This window comes from Panicum virgatum, chromosome 9K (genome assembly GCF_016808335.1).
Source record: "Panicum virgatum strain AP13 chromosome 9K, P.virgatum_v5, whole genome shotgun sequence".
In the NCBI taxonomy this organism is placed as follows: domain Eukaryota; kingdom Viridiplantae; phylum Streptophyta; class Magnoliopsida; order Poales; family Poaceae; genus Panicum; species Panicum virgatum.
Window position 1 is genome coordinate 41,959,926 of NC_053144.1, and position 19,579 is coordinate 41,979,504.

General features: G+C 42.9%; 1 protein-coding gene and 1 long non-coding RNA gene across 3 annotated transcripts; both read left to right on the top strand.

Moving 5' to 3' along the window:
• The first annotated feature begins 2,801 nt into the window (after positions 1-2,801).
• Positions 2,802-5,665, top strand: LOC120651459. 2 transcript variants are annotated; one of them, XR_005666204.1, is made up of 4 exons: positions 2,802-4,425; positions 4,519-4,771; positions 4,850-4,960; positions 5,064-5,643. It is a non-coding gene; the product is annotated as an uncharacterized LOC120651459 (long non-coding RNA). The 2 variants fall into 2 exon arrangements; XR_005666205.1 differs by having other exon boundaries at positions 2,810-4,425; positions 5,427-5,665.
• A 7,018-nt stretch (positions 5,666-12,683) lies between these two features.
• LOC120651460 (protein NRT1/ PTR FAMILY 8.3-like) lies at positions 12,684-16,365 on the top strand. Its single transcript, XM_039928936.1, has 5 exons — positions 12,684-12,822; positions 14,112-14,211; positions 14,353-14,570; positions 14,758-15,290; positions 15,399-16,365. Exons 1-5 carry the CDS (start codon positions 12,748-12,750, stop codon positions 16,216-16,218), a joined length of 1,746 nt encoding a protein of 581 aa, XP_039784870.1. The 5' UTR covers positions 12,684-12,747; the 3' UTR covers positions 16,219-16,365.
• The last annotated feature ends 3,214 nt before the right edge of the window (positions 16,366-19,579 follow it).

Below are 19,579 nucleotides of genomic sequence, written 5' to 3' on the forward strand. Positions count from 1 at the left end.
CCTCCGGTGATTGAGTTGAGATGATCGGCGGATTCCTTATCGAGACTCCTCTTAAATTTCCAAAGGACTAAAGGATTGAGTGTCGACATGGTAGGGTCGGACTTCACTTGGAGCGAAAATCTGGCCCAGGTTGCGCCTAAAGTTTCCTTCTCATTCTGCTGGAAGAAGATGATAGAGAATGTCCTCTTCTAGGAGTCCCAGCTGCCCTTTCCGGTATAAGTATAAGACGTGTACCATTGCTCTGCCTTCCCTTTAAGAGATAAGGGAAACAACATCCACCGGAGGACATCTGGGAAAGCATGAACAAAGCTCTCGAACTCTCGCAGATGGTGGTCTGGGTTCTCGCTACTTAACCCAGAGAAGGAAAGCTCCTGAACCATAGTGATAAGGTCGGGATAAGGTTCATAGCCAGATGTGGAAGAGGATGGTGGCTCATTGAACTCGCCCCCTTGAGGCAGAGAGGCTATGAAAGGATGGCTTCTCCATGGGTAGCAGGGGTAAAGATAGCAGGAAGAAAACTAAAGATGATATGGGATAAATCCTGTAGGATAGAGAAGCTTTTAAAGGATAGCTCCTCTATGGGTAGCGGGGATCAAGGTAGAAGAGAAGAAAAGCAAAGGATACGAGGACGACTAGGTTCGAAGAAAAATACAGCAACCGTTCCCCGGCAACGACGCCAGAAAGTTTGTTGGGTATTTTAGCGTCATGAATAAATCCGCAAGCGCACGGATACCATTATAGCTTTCACCTCAGAGTATTCCAAGGGTTATCGAATCCACTGGGAATGTGTGTGCACTCTCTTCTATTCTAATCGATCCAAGGACACACCAGGATAGGTAGAAGGGTAGAGAGGATTCCTAAGGTAGTGCTACTGCTGATTAAAGGTCGATCTCTCGGGCACAATACACGCTTCGGGCACTGGCTTACAACTGGTCTGCCAGTTGACTCCGGCCAACAGCTCTACGCTATATCCGAACGTGGAGGATTACGGAGGACCAATAGGGCTGTCACCACCTACGGCCTACCTCTAACAAATTGTGGGATATAAGGCAAACGAAAGATAACCCCTAGCCTGGACACCACGTCTACGCTATTGATTACTACTGCAGTCTAACTACGTATCTCGAGCCGTAGCAATCTATAGCACTCTTACGAATACAGAGCGACGAACCCGCGAGTAAGAGAACTGATCTCACTCAACTACAAGCACTACTAGCATCTACTATACCAAGTAAAATACTAGAGATGGGAACCATGAATATTTACTAAATACCGAAGAATGTAGCAGCACCCGTAGAGGTACAAGCTAGGAGCAGATAGCCGACACCCCGGCACTTCTCCCGAACTACTCCCTCACTCTCGTAGAGGTACAAAATGGAGAAGTGCGCCGAAGACCGGGACCCCTCCTGAGTACCTCTGCCCTCTCCCTACTCTAAGACACTTCTAAACCAATAGAAGGCTTGAGAGAGCACTTGGATGGATATGAAACTCCACTTGGTGGTGTGTGTCTCAATTGCACCCCTTCCTCTACTATTTATAGAAGGGTGCAATGGGTTCTTCTGCCATAAGTTCAGCCCGGAGCCTCCTGAAACCGACCTTGGCATCGAATGGGGAGCCAACACGTTGAAGATGGGGCCGAGACGAACCGACATTAGGTCGGGCGACCTGGTTGGTCGGCCGACCGGAAAAGGTGGCCGAACCACCTCAAACTTGGTCTGGAGGCTGCTAGGTGGACCCCCATGTTATGTATGTGGGTCATGGCTTTTCTTGAGGCGGTTTAGTAGCTCTAGTGGGCTCGTAGATCCTCGTGAATGTGTCTGATTCGTTGAGAGTGTGTTGCCACGGATTGATGACATGTCACTTGCTTGTGGGCTGCACTCCTTCTCATTTGAGGCTTATCTAGTGGGCCATTTGATCCTTGTACGTAGTTGCGCATTTTGCCTTGAACTGAGGAGTGTATTTTCCTACTCATGAAGCGTATTTTCTCCCTTAATTCACATGCATACAAATATTTACCAACACTCGTGGAAATGGTCAGTAATAAACCCCTACCACTATATTGATGTTTATATTTTATGTAATTATGCAGGAGTTGACAGCCTCAATTTGGTACTTAAGAGCCGTCAACAATTGACAACCGTTGCATGTTGATGTTTGCCTTGGTTGTGAAGTGCAGGTGTAGAGTGCGACGTGGCGGTCGATGGCGCGAGGTGAAGCCAAGTGAAAGGTTCGGGGAAGAACACGAGTAGACTTAGGCCGAGAGACCCGAAAGATGCCGGGCGGAGTCATGGGCGGCCCACATGGTATATGGATCGGCGAGGAAGCATGAAGGAAGGATGCGGCGACGTGGGCCAAGTCGGCGAGGACGATGGCAAGTCAAGTAGGCGGTCTGTGCGGCGAGCGCGCGGGAACGACTCGAAGGCGTCAAGGCTCGGCGAGAGGTCGAACACACGTCGACATCGGCGGTTTGACCGGTTTGGCCTCAAAACTGGGGAGTCATGTCGTGCGGCGACATGCGAGAGGGTTTGACCGGTTTGGCCTCAAAACCGGGGGAGACGGGTTTGACCGGTTTGGGCCTCAAAACCGGGGGCGAACTTGGTGTGGTCAAGGTCCAGCGGAAGGCACGCGGCGCCATTGCAAATCTTGCGTCAAGGCGAAGCAAAGTCGTGAAAGCGGTGTGTCCGTTCGTTGTTTCTGTAAAAATATGGATCGTTTTGCCTCTACGTGGGTACTTACCCTAGTTAATGTTTAGGGGTAGTTTAGTCTTTTTAGTAGAGGAGTTGGGGATAAGATTTTGAGGGCCGTGACCCTCTCTGGTTCTCTTTTCTTTTTCCCCGTCGTCCCTTTCCCGTGCTCTTGGTTCTCTTCTTCCCCTTCCACTCCTCTCACTAGGGATAGAAATTTCCATGGATTCTTGAAGATTTGGTAACGAATTCGAATGGGAAAGGAGACCCAATCCTCCTTGGGCCCTCAGGGCGTTTGATTTGATTTGATTCATGTCTTGTGTCTCTTGATTTTTGTTGGATTCGTTTAGTTCCTCGTCTTATTTTTTGGTCTGTTCGCTCGCAGATTTTTGGAGGGGATTGTTCCCTGGCTGCGCGGCGCACGGGGCGTTCCTGCGCAGCCCAAGGCGGCGCCCGCGCAAGGGCCTGCTCTCGCCTCGACGGCGCAGAGAGACGTGGCAGGCCGGTGACAGCACCAGGGAGGAGCTGCAGCGCTCGGTCGAGCAGTGCCAGGCTCGCGTGCGCAAGGGCAGGCGGCTCAAGCTGCAGACCAAGCAGCAGCGGCGCACACACCTGCCAAGCGAGTGGGGCATGCAGTATGCAACCCACGGCAGCAGCTAGAGCGGCACAAGTGAATTAGTGCAGGGTCTTTGTGATTTTGATTAGAGGGCACGTGCATGTGGATGCTTGGATGTTGGTTGTTTTGCAGGTATTTAGAATTTGTGTGAGTGCGTGTGAAATCCAAGGATGGAACACCTGTGGTTTGCTGCAAGCCTCGTCAACATCCATCAAGTGTTTGTAGATATGCCGCTCAAGGATTTCTTCTCCTATTTACTTCCTGCTAAGTAGCTTGTGTTAATTAGTTTAGTTCTTGCTAATCTTTGTTAGTCACTTGTTGAGTTAGCTTTTGTGTAAATTAGTTTCAGCTCTTTTATCTGTTCTTCTTAGCATGCTAATTTAGCTAGTTTTAACTAGCTTTTGTTAGGGCTAGTTTAAAAAGAAAAGCAAAACAAAATTTAGTTAAATTGTGCTTGTGTTAGCTAGTTTTAATTTCAGTTTTTCTAGTTCTTTCTTTTACTTGTGTACTAACTCTTGTTGCTAGAGTTCTTGAGATGACTTCTTTTCAATAGTATTGTTCCTAGCTTCTTTCGTGCGCTTGTGCGTGTGTGCGTCAGTGTAAGCTTTTCACTGTCAGTGTAAGCTTTTCACTGCTTTGCTTCCGCGTGTGTGTTTCGGCTTCAGTGTGTGAGTATTCCTAGCGCAGATAGCCATCCTGAGCTATGCGGTACTGATACTGTTTGAGGTGGTTCGGGTGCTTTAGGAACTTTTTTCCCTCCGGTTTTTCTAAATCGGATTTGAGGCTCCCATCCAAGCCCCCCCTCTGGTCGCCTGTTCGGTCCTACAAAGTCAATTGGGGTTGATGAAATTCAAGACTTGGATGATGCTCCTATAAAATTTGTGTACGGAAAAGACTTGCTACCGGGTTGGGCACTAACAGATTGTCCTCTTTTATGCAAAGGTTTAATAATTGGTACAAGAGGGCATGAAGACTTGGACTCAGAACCATATGTGCTCTGCACCATCTGGATGTATTCGGAACTAAGGGGCCTGAAATCTTTGATATCACGTTCGATTTTGAAGACATCCAGCACATGTTCTACCTCAAAAAACTTGGTATTGAAATGGTTCGACTCTGGTGCATGTAAGTGCTCATGATACTAATTCATTTTATATTACGGCATAAAGTATTATATCATATGCATAAATATGTAATTGTCATCCATTATATCTACAGGATGCAAACATTTGATTCTATTGTTTTAAACAAGAAGATCCGATATCTTGACCCCGCAGCGATTTGCGAGGCCAAGCACACATCGCCAAAATGGATGAAGGATGATGATGACTACCTAAAGTCATTTGAAACAAAAAGGCAAAACAAGAGGAACAAAAAAGATTTCATCAAGAGACCTTCACAAATGTTGCGGCCTACATATGATGATATGATGGGAAGACATGGATGTCATATTTGCGTCATACCACATCTAGTAAGTCTAATGTTAACCATTTCATAATAAACCATTGCTCCGATCCATGCCTACAAAACGTACATAATATTTTTTCAGAAATCACTAGATTGCGTTCCATATACAACCAAAGCTCTGAATAATTCTCGTATTGGACTCGTTGGATTGGTCAACCATGAGATACCAAGAATTCTTAGATATTCTATAATTGTGAGTGAATTTCTTATCTTCGCTAAGCATGTCATGCTTATTTATCTAGAGAACTATATATATAGAGAGAAATTAACTTTTAATTTCTTTCATTTTAAAACAGGGCTTATAAGTACTACATTCGTAAAGTTGGAGCTCGTTCCGCTGACAAACCAAATGAAATGACTCTGCGCACAAGGTTCCCGTGCCACAAGCAACCTGCATGCTCTGTGTACTGGGTACTATATGTGCGAGCATCTAAGGCTGCAAGGGAGATATACTACGGACCCCAAACGTGCAAGGGGCTACTCTCTTTGTTACTTATATATTCATATGTCTACTCTATTTTTTACTGTAACCAACACTTGCTTAATTTTACAATTAATTCATTAACTGCAGATTCAATCTGTGCACCACAATGAGCAGCTCCACGAGAAACAACTTTTAAATATAGTTGCTGATTTGTGCCGTTTCATTTTGCATGAAGTGGTCAACGTGAGGGGCAATTTTTTTCACGAAGCACAAGATTTGGCAACGGATGAGAAATACATTGGGCTTCGTGAATGGCACAACCAACGGCACCGTGCTGCCACTAGTAGCGGTCCTAGGAAGGATTAGGGAACAATATTTATTCAATATACACTTTAATGATGTATTGTAATGATGTTTGCTTTTCATTTAATTTAATTTTGTATGTGTAACAATTTTTAGTTACCGAACATATTCTAGGTCTTGTTCGCCAACTGTTATCGATACTTTAATGATCAAAATCATCGGGAATGCAAATCGCAAAAAACAAAAGAAAAGCGGGAAACATTATCGATAGTTTCAAAATCGAATCGACACGTGGGTGGGAAAAACTTTTTAGGGGTGGGTGAGGTGGTGCCCGACCCTGGAAATAAAATTTCAGGGGCGGGTGACCCGCCCTTAGAAATGTATTTTCAGGGGCGGGCGACGGCATGACCTGCCCCTGAAAATTCATTTTCAGGGGCGGTTGGGGGTGGCCCGCTTGAAGAAACCTATTTTTAGGGGCGGTTTCGCTATCTGCCCATGTAAATAAGTATTTTTAGCAGCAAAAACTAGCAACGGGCGCACTACCCGCCCCAAAAGATGTGTTTTTACCCGCCCCAACAAATGCTTTTTGTAGTAGTGCATGTTCCTATGTATTCCGGCCAAAATCTGGCCGGTTCAGTGCAAACCCGCCGCCAGTGAGTATGGCAGTATGCCCTCATCCTGCACTTCCTTTTCCCCACTCCAATCGAATCCTTAGGCCACCACAACTCCGGCAAAGATAGCCACCAGGAGCCTCTACGCCATGGCTGGCTGCTCTTGGAGCTCTTGCAGAAAGCCCCCTTAACAACCTTGTAACCTTTTGTTTATTTCTTGTGTCTTGGCATATCTGCAGATAACCCCCTAGTAAGATATGAATGCATTGCATGATTCTGTGGCTACCACTATGGTTTTGTGATTTAGTTCTATCCATCATAATGTACTCGGAATTTAGAAATTAATGTTGGATTAATATATGTTTGATATTATTGTAATATAATTATGTAGTCAAAATATGCAAAAAAATATAAGAATTATTTACTTCTGCTCGTATTTAGTTAAAAGATGAGATATCATCAGTAGCAGGGCACTTAAGATATTTTACCATTCAATTAAGAGAATCGATTCAAAATAATCATGTTTGCCAAACACCCACATTATCTAGACAGCCTATTCTCTATACAACTATCTTATCATATAATCTTGCTTTTTAGAAAAGCGAGCTCCAAATAAGCGGAAACAAACTGGACCTTACGAGGATGGGCACATTGCGAGGCATTCAACATGACATTGATCTCACACCCGGAGCTACATTGCCCAATAGTCCACCATACTGCACCAATCCGAAAGAAACAAAGGACATTCAAAAGCAAGTACAAACACTTTTAGATAATAGTCCGAACACTTTTACATAATAGTTATGTATATGAAAGTCTGAATCCTGGTGTTGTCCCTCTTATTTTGGTGCGAAACAAAGATGGTTCATCGACATGTATATGAAAGTCTAAATCCTTGTGTTGTCCCTCTTATTTTGGTGCGAAACAAAGATGGTTCATTGACAACGTGTGTTGATTGTAGAGCCATGGATAATATCACTGTTCGCTATTGTCGTCCTATTCCTATACTAGATGATAGGTTTGAACACATTGTATGATCGATATTAGATAGACACTGTCATTTACGTCAGCAGATATTTTAAGGAGGACTGCAATATAATATATATATATATATAAATATATAAATAGATGGCCGTACGTACAACCACCACCTGTTTTAGATCTGCTAGCTAAGGATCAGTTGAAGAGGCCGAGTTTCAACCTCGTTTCCAGCGTGACAATGACAGGGAAAGTTCTAGCTTCTCTCCATTGTCGAAACATACTGTCGTTTGCTGACGCAGAAGAAAATGGTCCTTTCGGTTAAAGTCAGTTATACCTTCTGCACGTTATCAAAAAAAAAAGTTACACCTTCTGCAATATAAAAGCCACAGCTCATGAGTGCAGTGCAGACTTGATTGTGAGGGGAGTAAGAAGCAAACACAATGCAAGGAGGCTCAATTAGCGAGGCACAGCAGGAGAGGCTGCCTCTTCTTCCCGTTCTCCATGGCACACCTACTCCGCAGGTTGTCCCTGCTTAATTCTTTGTCTCAGTTCTCAAGTATATGGCTACTCGTGCTTTGTTTTGTTTTTCTGGTTTGTGAAAATATGAGCCTTCTTATGTTTGTTTATGATCGACATAGATCTTTCCACAGCTTTAATTTGTCAGCTCATTTTGAGCAACCTGGTGCATCTAAATTTTGCATAGATAAAGCATTGAAGATAATAAAGCATTTGTCAGCCGAAGTTTGTCATAACAAAATGCTTGGGAAAAATCATATCGAGACAGAATATATTGGTAATAAAGCTTTTAGTAAGTCATCAGTTTAGAACAAGATTAATCAACTTATATGCCTGGCCCGCATTCCGTCCTTGTGGAACACACACCATGTGTGACTTCCCTGTTTGACACCAGCTGTGTCTTCTAACGCAAATGATGCTGTCGGTTTTGGTCTTGCCCCAGTATCATTAATTGAGTGTCTGTCACAGAACAGTCCAAATAATACCAATCAAGTGTAATAATTGACACCTAACCTCAAACCAGAATTACTACACTCAACCAGTACACTCAGACCGCCTGCTGTAACCAGGATCGATTACACAGGAACTCTCGCCAAAAGACGAGCACAGATGATTACCGGCAATAAAAGCATTCAAAGCCATTTACAACCCGAGTTTATAACAGAAGTACCAACTTAATCTACAGTAAGTGTTTACAAGCCAGTTTTACAATTCAAACCTCAGAGTTCAAACGCAGCGGAAAGTAATTTAGAGTTTAAAACAAGCTTCAAAATACAATACGATAGATAATGTCGACGACAGAAGACGAGCTTCACATCTTGCCCACTGATGTGAGGCTCACCTGCCCGAACTTCACAGAGAAGACGGGACCCACTCGACCGACCAATCCGGAGGAAGTGGTTGACCGATCCACGAGGCGCAGATCTCCTCGAAGTCCTCCGGAACGCATCCTGCTAAAAATATATTACAACAAGCCTGAGTATTCTAATACTCAGCAAGACTTACCCGTCCATGGGTATACTTAGCCCATTATCTAGACATGCAAAGCTGTTTGGCTCTGGAGTTATTTTGCTGAAAAGCTGCTAATATTGAATTCTTACTTTCAATATTTTAGCGCCAATTGAGTTGACCGCTATAACTTAGGTTTGCCTAGTTCTCTAGAGCATACATGGTTGATCACATTAATGTTTAGTAACATACAACTCCCTTTTTCCATTCCAGTCTCATTCCACTTCTTTACTACGATGCGACGAAGTGACCAAGGTTCCCATAATCGCGAGTCACGGCGAATCAATCCGATTTAACCTTGCAATGTGGACCTAACACACACGTCACATATAGGCCCCGTCGGACTCTACGTGGCAACCCTTCACATATGCACACCGAACAGCCGAACTGCCCTGCGACCCGGGACTGCTAGCCCCACCGATACCAACGAAGGGTCAGCCATGAGTTTGTATACTAGCTCCACTGGTGATGACAGTATCAAGTCCGCCTACTGGTGCACATATGATACTGAGCTTACCGGTTTCGACTACCTCCTACTTCCGGCATGTGGTTAGTACTGTTCAAACTTGGTCAGCACGGCCAGCAACGGTACGATCCTCAATCAACACAGGCGGAGACTCAACTTTCCTTTATTCCATGGTCATGTCCAACTTTCTCTCCGCCCGGTCTCCATTTCCATTCTCATAGCATTATTTCTCATATAACTGTCTGAAGTAACAACCCTATATCTCGCGGATGACAGGAAATCACCCGTCTTCTACTGAGTTTACTTAAGCATAGCAGTGCTAGCGATAACTGAACTAGTAAGGACACTGGGTATCCAAGATTATGCATTTATGGTTCCAATCAATTCCTTGAACGTAAATGCATAATACTTTAAATATAACATGGAGTAATTAAAATAAAGGTCATGCTCCGGGGCTTGCCTTGCCAGTCAGCAGGGTTAGCGACTTCTGGATCTGGCTCGATGGCTGCTTCGGCTTGCGGTTCTCCTGCTTGCGGCTCCTGGATCGGCTCAGTGACCAACTCATAGACGGCTTCGCTCGTGACGTCTACACTTATGAAAAAGGATGCCATGCAATAATTAAAATGGTGCAATGAAATGACACAAGTGTTCATGATGCAATGATAACACCGAAAGAAAGATTATTTGGCTACGCAAAAAGGAAAACTGCGGCTAGGAGCGAAACACGTGTAGGAACTCAACTTGCCGACATGAATAAATCAACAAAATTTTACTAGCATGAAAATACATTGATATCACATGCAAGAAAAAAATGATAAACTTTTATTGCAAAAAGAAGACATTTATTTTTGCCCTAGTAAAATAAACTGAACAACAATATATCCACAAACATGCACATAGGCTATGCACCTGAAAAATTTTCAGTGAACTACACATACAAAAAGTAATTTACTGAATAAATTTCATAATTTTTAGAGCACCCAACCAGCAGGGACAATTTAAACTAGCTTACGCACAAACCAAAATTTTAGCAGGGGCAAAATTGACATTGCACATGCATAAGTATTTTTCCTCTGAAGATCTTAACTTAAGAAACCCAATAAAATTTAGTTTGCATTTTTTGCATTTTTCCATATTTTCTACATATTTTCAAAATTTTCATCCGAAATAAATAAATGAAATTGGAAAACATAACCTAAAAAGGAGGGCTGACGACTGGGCCCCACATGTCAGTGGGAGGCCCAGCCCCCAGCTCCCCTGCTCTGCTTTGTGCTCGCGCACGCGCGCACGGCCAGCCCTTGCTGGCGCGGAGGCGGCGCGGCCGGCCAGCGGCAGGCGGAGCTGGCCCGCTGCCATGGGAGTCCGGCGGCCTCGGGGCGCGCAGCGGTGGCCCACAGGCCCGCGCAGGGGCACCCTGCGGCGGATGCAGCGCGGCCACCGGCGGCGCGGCGTCGTTCCCGCGCCGGCGAGGCGGGATTCGCGCGGGGGAAAGAACGGGAAGGATGAGGGACGCGCGGAGATGCTCACCGAGGGTTCGGTTTGGGCGGAGGGTGGCCGGAGAGGGGAGATCGACGAGAGGAGCGGAGCTCCGGCGAGGTTGGCAATGGCGGCCGGCGATGGCGGGCTCGATTCGGCCGCGAGACGGCTTAATAGAGCTCGTGGAGGGGCGGAGCAGGTGCGGGACGAGGCTGCGCAGCTTGGGGCGCAGCGAAACGAGGCGGCGCGGCGAGCTACGGCCGGCGCAAGGCCCAGTGACGAGCTCTGCTCGGTTTGGCTCGGCGTGAGCGCAAGGAAGGAGAAGAGGGGAGGGGAAATGGATGAGGCTCACGCATGGGATAAGAATGGCATAGCGCGGAGAGCGAGGATCGCCGGCGCGCGCGATGCGTGGAGTCACCGGCGGTCGGTCGTGGCAAGGGCTCGGTACGGGCACAGGGGAAAACAGGAAGAAACAATGGTCGTTTTGACTAATTTTGACCATACTTTGACCAATTGAAACTCAAAATTCCATATAGGAACTTGATATTTGGCCAAAATAAAAGTTGTAGAGGAAGAAAAGATCTACAACTTTGCTTTTGGGCGAAAGTTGATTCGAAGCTCGGATTAGGGAGAAAAACGAGAGCGAACGTAGCTAAGTCGATGTTTACTATGCGAACTCGATTAGCGCTAATGATAGTGATTAACCCTGATTAGCGACTAAACACATGATTAGCACAAAAAATTGACACCGGGTGTTACAGCGTCCTCGGCTCACTGTTTCTTCCACAAGAGCATATACATGCAGATTCAATTGATTGAGAAAAAAGAAGCCTGACAGGGCGATGCTTTATTTAAAGATGTGGACGCTGATGAAGTTTGGTTCATTATATCAGTATATACAAATGAGTAATGAGAACAGAAATCATTTGATGAAATTGTACTACATAGGACAATTGTAGTGGATCGTATCTAATTAATTAACTACTCTGCTAAGTAGTAAGAAGATAATAATAAAGTAACGATGTGTGAAGTGGTCAAGTAGAATTTAAATCAAATTTAAGTAAAAACATAATAAAACAATGATATATGAATTGTACAGTAGTATATGCACCAACTAATAAGATGATCTGTGATTAAACCACGGATATTAAAACAATTTTAAACTAGGCCAGACGAAGAACATGTTTTTATATACAAATTGCGTATCATGACAAATATCTAAGTTTGTAATTGACAACTTTTCAAATTGAAGACACTAAGATTTTAAAATAGTTATGCAAAGATTCATCCAAGGAGGACAAAAATGAATAAACTTTGCAATGCTATCAGTAATGGATGCTAGCATTAATGTGAGTTCTTAGGAGATGCTAGCAGGTGCGAGAAGACCATGGCACCTTGACCAAACGTTGGAGCAGTGGTGCTAGCCTTAGAATCCTTCACACCGGTAGCTTAACTGAGCACCGGAGCTAACGTTAGCTGACGTTAAAAAAATCATTCATTCCCTGATGGAGAAGCTCTCACATTGTTAATGATGAAGAAAACAAATTCTCATTGTCAACGCTCGGAATGAAGACAACCTGATTACAATCACTTCCTTTGATTTTCTGTAACGAACGAGATTATACTCTATAGGTTTTATAATCGCTTCTAATAATCAGCCGTACGTACGTACAGCCCAGCACCATTATTATATATTGAGCCAACAAATTGTGCTACTTGCAAGTAAGCTACCTCGGTCAGAGATGTTGATATTATTTCTGATGAATACCAAAGTAGGCAAGTACAGGCAAGAAATAGAAATAATCCATCAATCAATGCAATAAAGAATAAAGTAGTACAAGTGAAGTAATGAATATAGTACACTTGCGTGATGAATTTATGGATTTGCATTGGTACCCTGCAGCTGGTCAATCTAGTGGCTCAAGATTGTTGCTCTGTTCAACAAACAATTAGCCTCATTTCTAGTGTGACACTGACTGGCCAAGATCTCATCTTTCTGCGTATCAGTTAGACCTATTTTATGTTTTCTCTGCGACAAAGTGACAGTTTTTGATGCAAAACTAAGGCTATGGTCCCTTAAGTCATCATCATCTTCTTCTCTCCTCGTAAAATTTGGCTTATAAAAGGAAACTGCATCCCATGAGGCTAGAGAGGCTTGTGTCGGAGAGAGGACTAGTCAGCCAGCCAGCCAAAAAATGAAGGATGACTCCATCAGCGAGGAAGAGCTGGGTGGTCTTCTTCCTCTTCTCCATGGAAGCCCTTCGCAGCAGGTCACTACTTACCCTTGCCTTGATTCTCCGAATTCATTTATCAGTAGCAAAGATTGGCAGCACTGGGGGTGGCCGTTAGACAGACAGATTGAGAGCTGTGGCTTGGAGCAAGCATACATCGTTCAGCCCATACTCGTGCACGCTGCCACTCAGCATACGTGACGATGCGAGAGTATGCATCCGACTAGACGCGCAATGGCGACAGGTAGCGGAGAGGAAGCCATCACGGCAGCAACTCCGCTGTTGTCGCCGGTAACGGGAGTACGGGACCCTATATTTTCTTGCCATTGTTGCCTGCCGGTCCACCTCCCTTTTCGCTTTTGCTTAGGAACTAGGAACTAGGCGTATAGCCCGCGCATTTGCGCGGCTAGTATTGAAAATTTAAAAATTTGCATGTCGTTGTATCTTTATTTAAAGGTTATACTATTTTTTTTACCATACATCATCTTGTTCATTATCATAAATTATGTCTTATTGTTGATTAAAATAATTCAACTATGATCTACCTATAATAACAATTTGATTTGTTGAGCTTTAATAATATTATGCAAATAATTATTCTTATTTTCATTTTATTTTGATTGATTGTTGTTAGCTTTAGTTTTTATTAATAATATATATTTGTGATTGATACATAGCTAAATGGTATTTTATATTTAATTTTTCATAATGGCATTGGTGGGTGATTTTTAATTAGGAACATGGGTATTTTAGGCTAATTTTTATTGTAATGGCAGTGGTGGGTAATTTTTATTTTTCTATTTCCTCCGATTAACGTGGGAATTTCTAAGTCTTGAGAGCAAACGTGGAGGCTCCGTTTGTTAGCCAAATAATAAGATAATAGATTAGGGCAACAACATTTGCGCTGACCGGTGAAACTAGCTGGAGGCAAATTAGAATTCCATGTCATCGTCATAGTGCCATGTGGAAGGTGACCTGTCATATCATTATATGAAAGCTGATCGATCGACAATTTGTTTCGTTTCATAGAGGAAATTAAAGACGTACTCTGAACTGTTCCTTGTCTCGAAAAAGAGATGTATGGATTTGAGGCAACAAAAGTATATGGTCGTATTTTACCCGATGTAGTACCTAACATATAGTTTCAATTTATCCGCGTAATGAAATGATAATCAGTAGTAGCACTACTCGTGAGTCGTGAGGTGTTCAAGGCTTAACCGGCTGCTTAAAGGTAGCACAAATCTACAAATTATCTGCACCACATGGGTGTCTTGAAGTGAACAGGCAATGCTGATTGGATTTCATTTCTCTAATTATCCATTACACAGGACTACGCCTCATATACTTGCAATGGATCTGTTGATATCAGAGGCAATCCAGCATCTAAAAACCATACTGGAAAATGGAGGGCCTGCTACTCGATTCTAGGTAATCAGAGTAGCTGATATCTCGCTCTGGGCTTATGCCATCCCATTGTGCGTTGTGCATCACTTTTTCCGCTCTATATATATTCTAGCATTACTGTATGTTGTACGAATTCTTAGATTTTCCAAACCATTGTTTTCATAGGTGGTGAGTTTTGTGGAGCATTAGCATACTATGGAGTTGGGACAAACCTGGTGAGCTACCTCACCAAGATGCAGCAGCAAAGCAACGTTGTTGCAGCGAGCAATATTGCTTTCTGGCAAGGCACCTGCTATCTTAGTCCCCTTCTTGGAGCATTCTTGGCAGATTCATATTGGGGAAGACACCGAACAATCGTTATTTCTCTTACAACTTTCACAGTTGTAAGTGTAGGCATTTCCCCATAATCTTTGCAATTCACATGTCCTTCCTTTCTCCCTAGAATTAAACATCGTCATGCTCCGGTGTTTTAACATTTCTTTTTTGAGTTAGATGTTCAATTTGACAGCACCTATGTTCTTTTGAATTCAATTTCGAATTGGACTCATGATTTCCTATTTTTATATGCAGGGAATGATTTTACTAACACTTTCTGCAATTGCTCCAGCAAGCATTCATCCAGTTATGGTTTCCCTTCAGCATGCCTTGCCTTTTCTGGGCCTATTCTTGACTGCTCTGGGCTTAGGTGGCATCTGGCCATGTGTTCCCACATTTGGAGCAGATCAATTTGATGAAACCGATGGGGTAGAGAAGGTACAGAAGGAGATCTACTACAACTGGTACTACTTTGCCGTCAATGGTGGTTTCTTCTTCGCAAGCACGGTGCTAGTGTGGGTTCAGGACAACTGCGGTTGGGGGTTGGGTTTTGGGATCCCTACATTGTTTTCAGTGATTGGAATTGTCGGATTCCTTGCCAGTATGAAGCTATACAGGTATCAGAAACCGGGAGGAAGCGCGCTTACAAGGATTTGCCAGGTTGTGGTTGCAACCACTCGCAAGATTAATGTTGATGTGCCAAATGATAGCTCCCTTCTGTATGAAATTCCGGGAAAGGAATCAGCAATTGTGGGGAGCAGGAAACTGATGCACACTGATGGACTAAGGTTTGACTACAATAATCTATCTATCTAGTACTTTTCTCCATTCTAACTTTCAAAATCATATACATTTTCTCTATGGTTTTATTTCTTTTGAATGATTGCCATGTTTAGCTTCTTCGATCGAGCTGCCACCATCACTTCCTCTGATGAAAAGTTTCTTGACTCACCAATCCCATGGAAGCTTTGCACCATTACCCAAGTGGAGGAGCTGAAGATCTTGGCAAGAATGCTGCCTGTCCTTTTAGCTGGCATAATCTTTAACACAGCGGAAGCATTCTTCCCGCTGTTCGTTGAACAAGGAGAGGTCATGGATAACCGCATTGATAGTTTCTCAATACCTCCTGCCTCTCTTACAACTTTCAACTGCCTTTGCATTCTCATCCTGGCCCCAGTGTACAACAAGGTTCTAATGCCTATGGTGAGCAGGATCACTGGTACCAATCGAGAACTGTCTGAGCTGCAACGCATCGGTGTTGGTATGGTTTTCGCAGTGCTATCAATGATTTCAGCTGCAATAGTTGAGATGGTGCGTTTGGACATCGCAAAGAAGAAAGATCTAGTGCACCAGAGCTGTGCAGTTCCAATGAACATCCTGTGGCAGGCACCACAATACTTCTTTGTAGGTGTGGCAAAGGTGTTTAGCGTGGTCGGTTTCATCAAATTCGCGTATGAGCAGTCACCAGATGCCATGAGAAGCTTGTGCCAGGCTTGTTCTCTCATGATGGTCACACTTGGGAACTACTTTGTGTCTCTTATGTTAAAGTTTATCAATTCAGTAACAGAAGCCAGTGAGAGCCATGGATGGATCCCCGAGAACCTCAATGAAGGGCGTCTTGATCAGTTATTCTGGTTGATGGCAGGATTGCATCTCTTGAACCTTCTTGCATTCACTTATTGTGCCAATAGGTACACGCGCAAAATAGTTACATAAGTTTTGAGCACTTTAGTAGGGTTGCTGAAGTATTATGTTAAGTTGTAACATTTGTGGTACTTGCTATAACAAATGTTTTTGGAAAAAAGGTCTATTTTGAAATATTTAATGGACTAGTGGACATGGTTTGAAAGTGTATTCATGCATCAGGAGAGTCATTCAGTAAAATTTTATTTGATCCCTTTCTGCGTCAATGAAAATTAAGTGCTTGTTTTGTTCACTCCCAATGTTTCACTTAAAGGCACATAACCTTCTTGCTTGTCTTCTGATAAAAAAAACAGGAATATGGATATTTTTAGATAAAGAAATAATTTAGTATCTCGTCTTTCTACATTGTAGTGCAGTATAACAAGCTGTATCGAAAATGGCCCTTAAGCCATTATTTGTGATTTTGGTGATTGAGTAGCAGTATAACCATTGTGACTAATATTTTGTCAAGATGTTCCTTTATACTCCCTTCATCCTAAAAAGAATGTAAATCTCTTTTCCTGTGGAGTCAAAAAATTTCAATTCTGACTAAATCTATACAAAAAAATACTAAAATTTGTATCTTCGAATAGATGTAGTATAGAAATATGTTACATGGTTAATCTAAAGATATTTACGTTATAACACAAATATTAATACTATTTTGTATAAATTTGATCGAACTTTAAATTGAAATTGTTTGACTTCTTGGGAAGCGATATTTACATTCTTTTTGGGATGAAGGAAGTAAGTGTTTATAGGTTCCAATGATATAATGGAAGCCATTCAAATGATCAAGTAAGAAATGACCCATAAAGAAATCAAGTCACAACCTCACCTACGCATTCGGCCAATCCATTCGGTGAGGCACAGAAGAAGCACCAAATCAATTGGTGATCAAGGGTAGCGGAAGCAAAAGTTACTGGATTGACCGACTCATTCAATCAAAGTCAAGAAAAGCACCCGCGAACCAATTAGTGGCACTGTGAAGCTGGAAGATGTCTCGAGAATGACCGATTCATTGAGTCATTGCCAAGAAGACCACCACCAACTCAGTTGGTGGTCTTGGAAGGAAGAAGGATGGCTCTGGAATGACTGATTCATTCGGTCATGTCCAAAGAAGTCTTCATGGAATCAGTCGATGATGCTCGTGGGGACAAGGAGTCAGTTGCCCAACGACTAACCTTCATAGTATCACTGACTTATTCGGAGGTAGCATTGTGAGGGGACCGAATCAGTCGGTCAAGTTAGAGTTTCCACCCGTTTGGAACAATGTCTAGTCTCTTTGGTTGGGGCTATAAATACCCCTCCACCCGGCCATTTCAATTGTGTTACAGCTTGGAGAAGCTATAGGCTTGGTTTCCACACACATGCAGGTGCTCTAGCCACCAAGGCTTAAAAGAAGATTAAGACAATTAATAAGTCTTAGGGCTTGATTAGTGCTAGTTTAGGCCACTTAGCGCATTGCTTTGGGTGTTATCCTAGAGTTAGGCAAGGTTTGCACACCTCTTTGCTTCGCTCCTTGCGCGCACCAAGAGTTATAAATCTAGGGCTTGTAAGTCTTGCAAGATCCTCCAACCGAGTTTGTGGAGTGGCTGTTGGTGCTTGTGAGAGGGAGGAGAGGCCCTCGGCAGTTTGCTAAAGCTCTACCTAGTGAAGACGGCGAGGAGTATTCGGGAGAGGAAAAGCCAAGAATCAATTGCATGTGGGGAAGGCCCATCGGCTATCAATGGAGTTACTGGACTCGGAGCTTGGACCTTGTGTGGGCTTTCCCTTGTGAGGGGCTCCAACAAGAATTACTAGAAAGTGAGGGATTTTTGATATCTCGGTAAAAAGTCATCATGCCAGAAGTTTGTGTTCTCTAACTCATTTATGTTCCGCCTTACTTCTTACTCTTGCTTTCCACGTTTATCTTTCCTACAATTGCAATGTGTAGTTTGTTGGATTTGAACCTAGGATGAAAACCGTTTGTACTATATAGATAGCAACACATAGAAAAACCTAGTGCACGTCTAGAGAGTTTTTGGAATAGGTTTTTATATGTGCTTGGAGCCTTCGTTTTTACAAACTACACATGACAATTATAGGAAACGTGTCATGGTCCTTTCATGAGCCTTTATTACAAAAATGATCAATTATGGCCAACAAAGTGAAATTCATTGTAACAAGTTTATAAGCAAAGCCTATTACTAAACCATCACCCATTCTTCACAAAGATAACGATTGTTGTTGTCTCGAAATCTTGATAAGATCCTAGCATAATGTACTACTACTCCTACTTTTGTAGTAAGGCCCAGAATATGATCTGCCGAGTAGCCCTGAGAAGGATCTAAAAGCAAGATTGTGTGTTCACTTTATCAAAAATAAAATCATTTCTGCTGAGGCATATGGATCAACAAACAACGCTTACTCCCGATAGAACTAAATTATTTGCCTTCCACCTTACCCTTGTAGCTAAGACCCAAACATCTGAATAACATTATTAGGGTTTTTGTAAGACAAAGCTAGTATGAATTATTCTCCAAATCATCAACCTAGCCATTTGGCATTAAAAGAAGTGATGTTGTATAGTCTCAATGTTACTATACTAGCAATATTTCTTACTTCCATGCCAATTCCATCTAGCCAAGTTATCCTTAGTGAGAATAACCCCTTGGTGGAGAAACCACAGAAAGATTTTTGACCTCAAGGGGAAGTTTTAGTTTTCATAAATATTTGTTTATTGTGGGAACTCCTACATTGATAATTGGTCTAGACGTTGATTCAATAGAGAAGATTCCATTTTTTGTAATGACCAATTGAACATGTCTGGTTGAAAGTACATCTAGGCCCCTTTAGTGGGTTTTGGATGATTATTGACACAAGCTTGTGGGACTAATGACATTATTGAGAATGATAAGCATGTACCATAGGTGATAGACGAGATAAGTCATGGAGACGATCATCAAAAAGTAAATGAAAGTTGAAAAGCGGCAATTCATGAGGAATTAAATACTTAATCTCGATATTACGCAATACAATATAAATTAGATAGTACACAAAAAATATGGCGCTGAATAAAAAAATATATTAATCTAGAAATTAGTTGATACTTACATAACCCAAATGGTGAGGATAGAGAGGTCAAGGGTATCTCGAGGGTATATTGCATGCACGAGTTCAAAGTCCACCCAGAAATCGCTCTGTCCATGAAAGAAATCTTGGTCGCGATACTTAACACCAAACAAGGTCATCCTCAAATCGAACCATTTATGGAACTTGAACATCTGCATGTGTAGGCCAATCTCCTACTCAATGATAAAAGGCTTTCCATGCTCGTATGGAAGATAAAAAACTTCAGCGACTGGGATATCTTCCATTTCCCCCATGTTGACACTTGATACAGACCCACTTT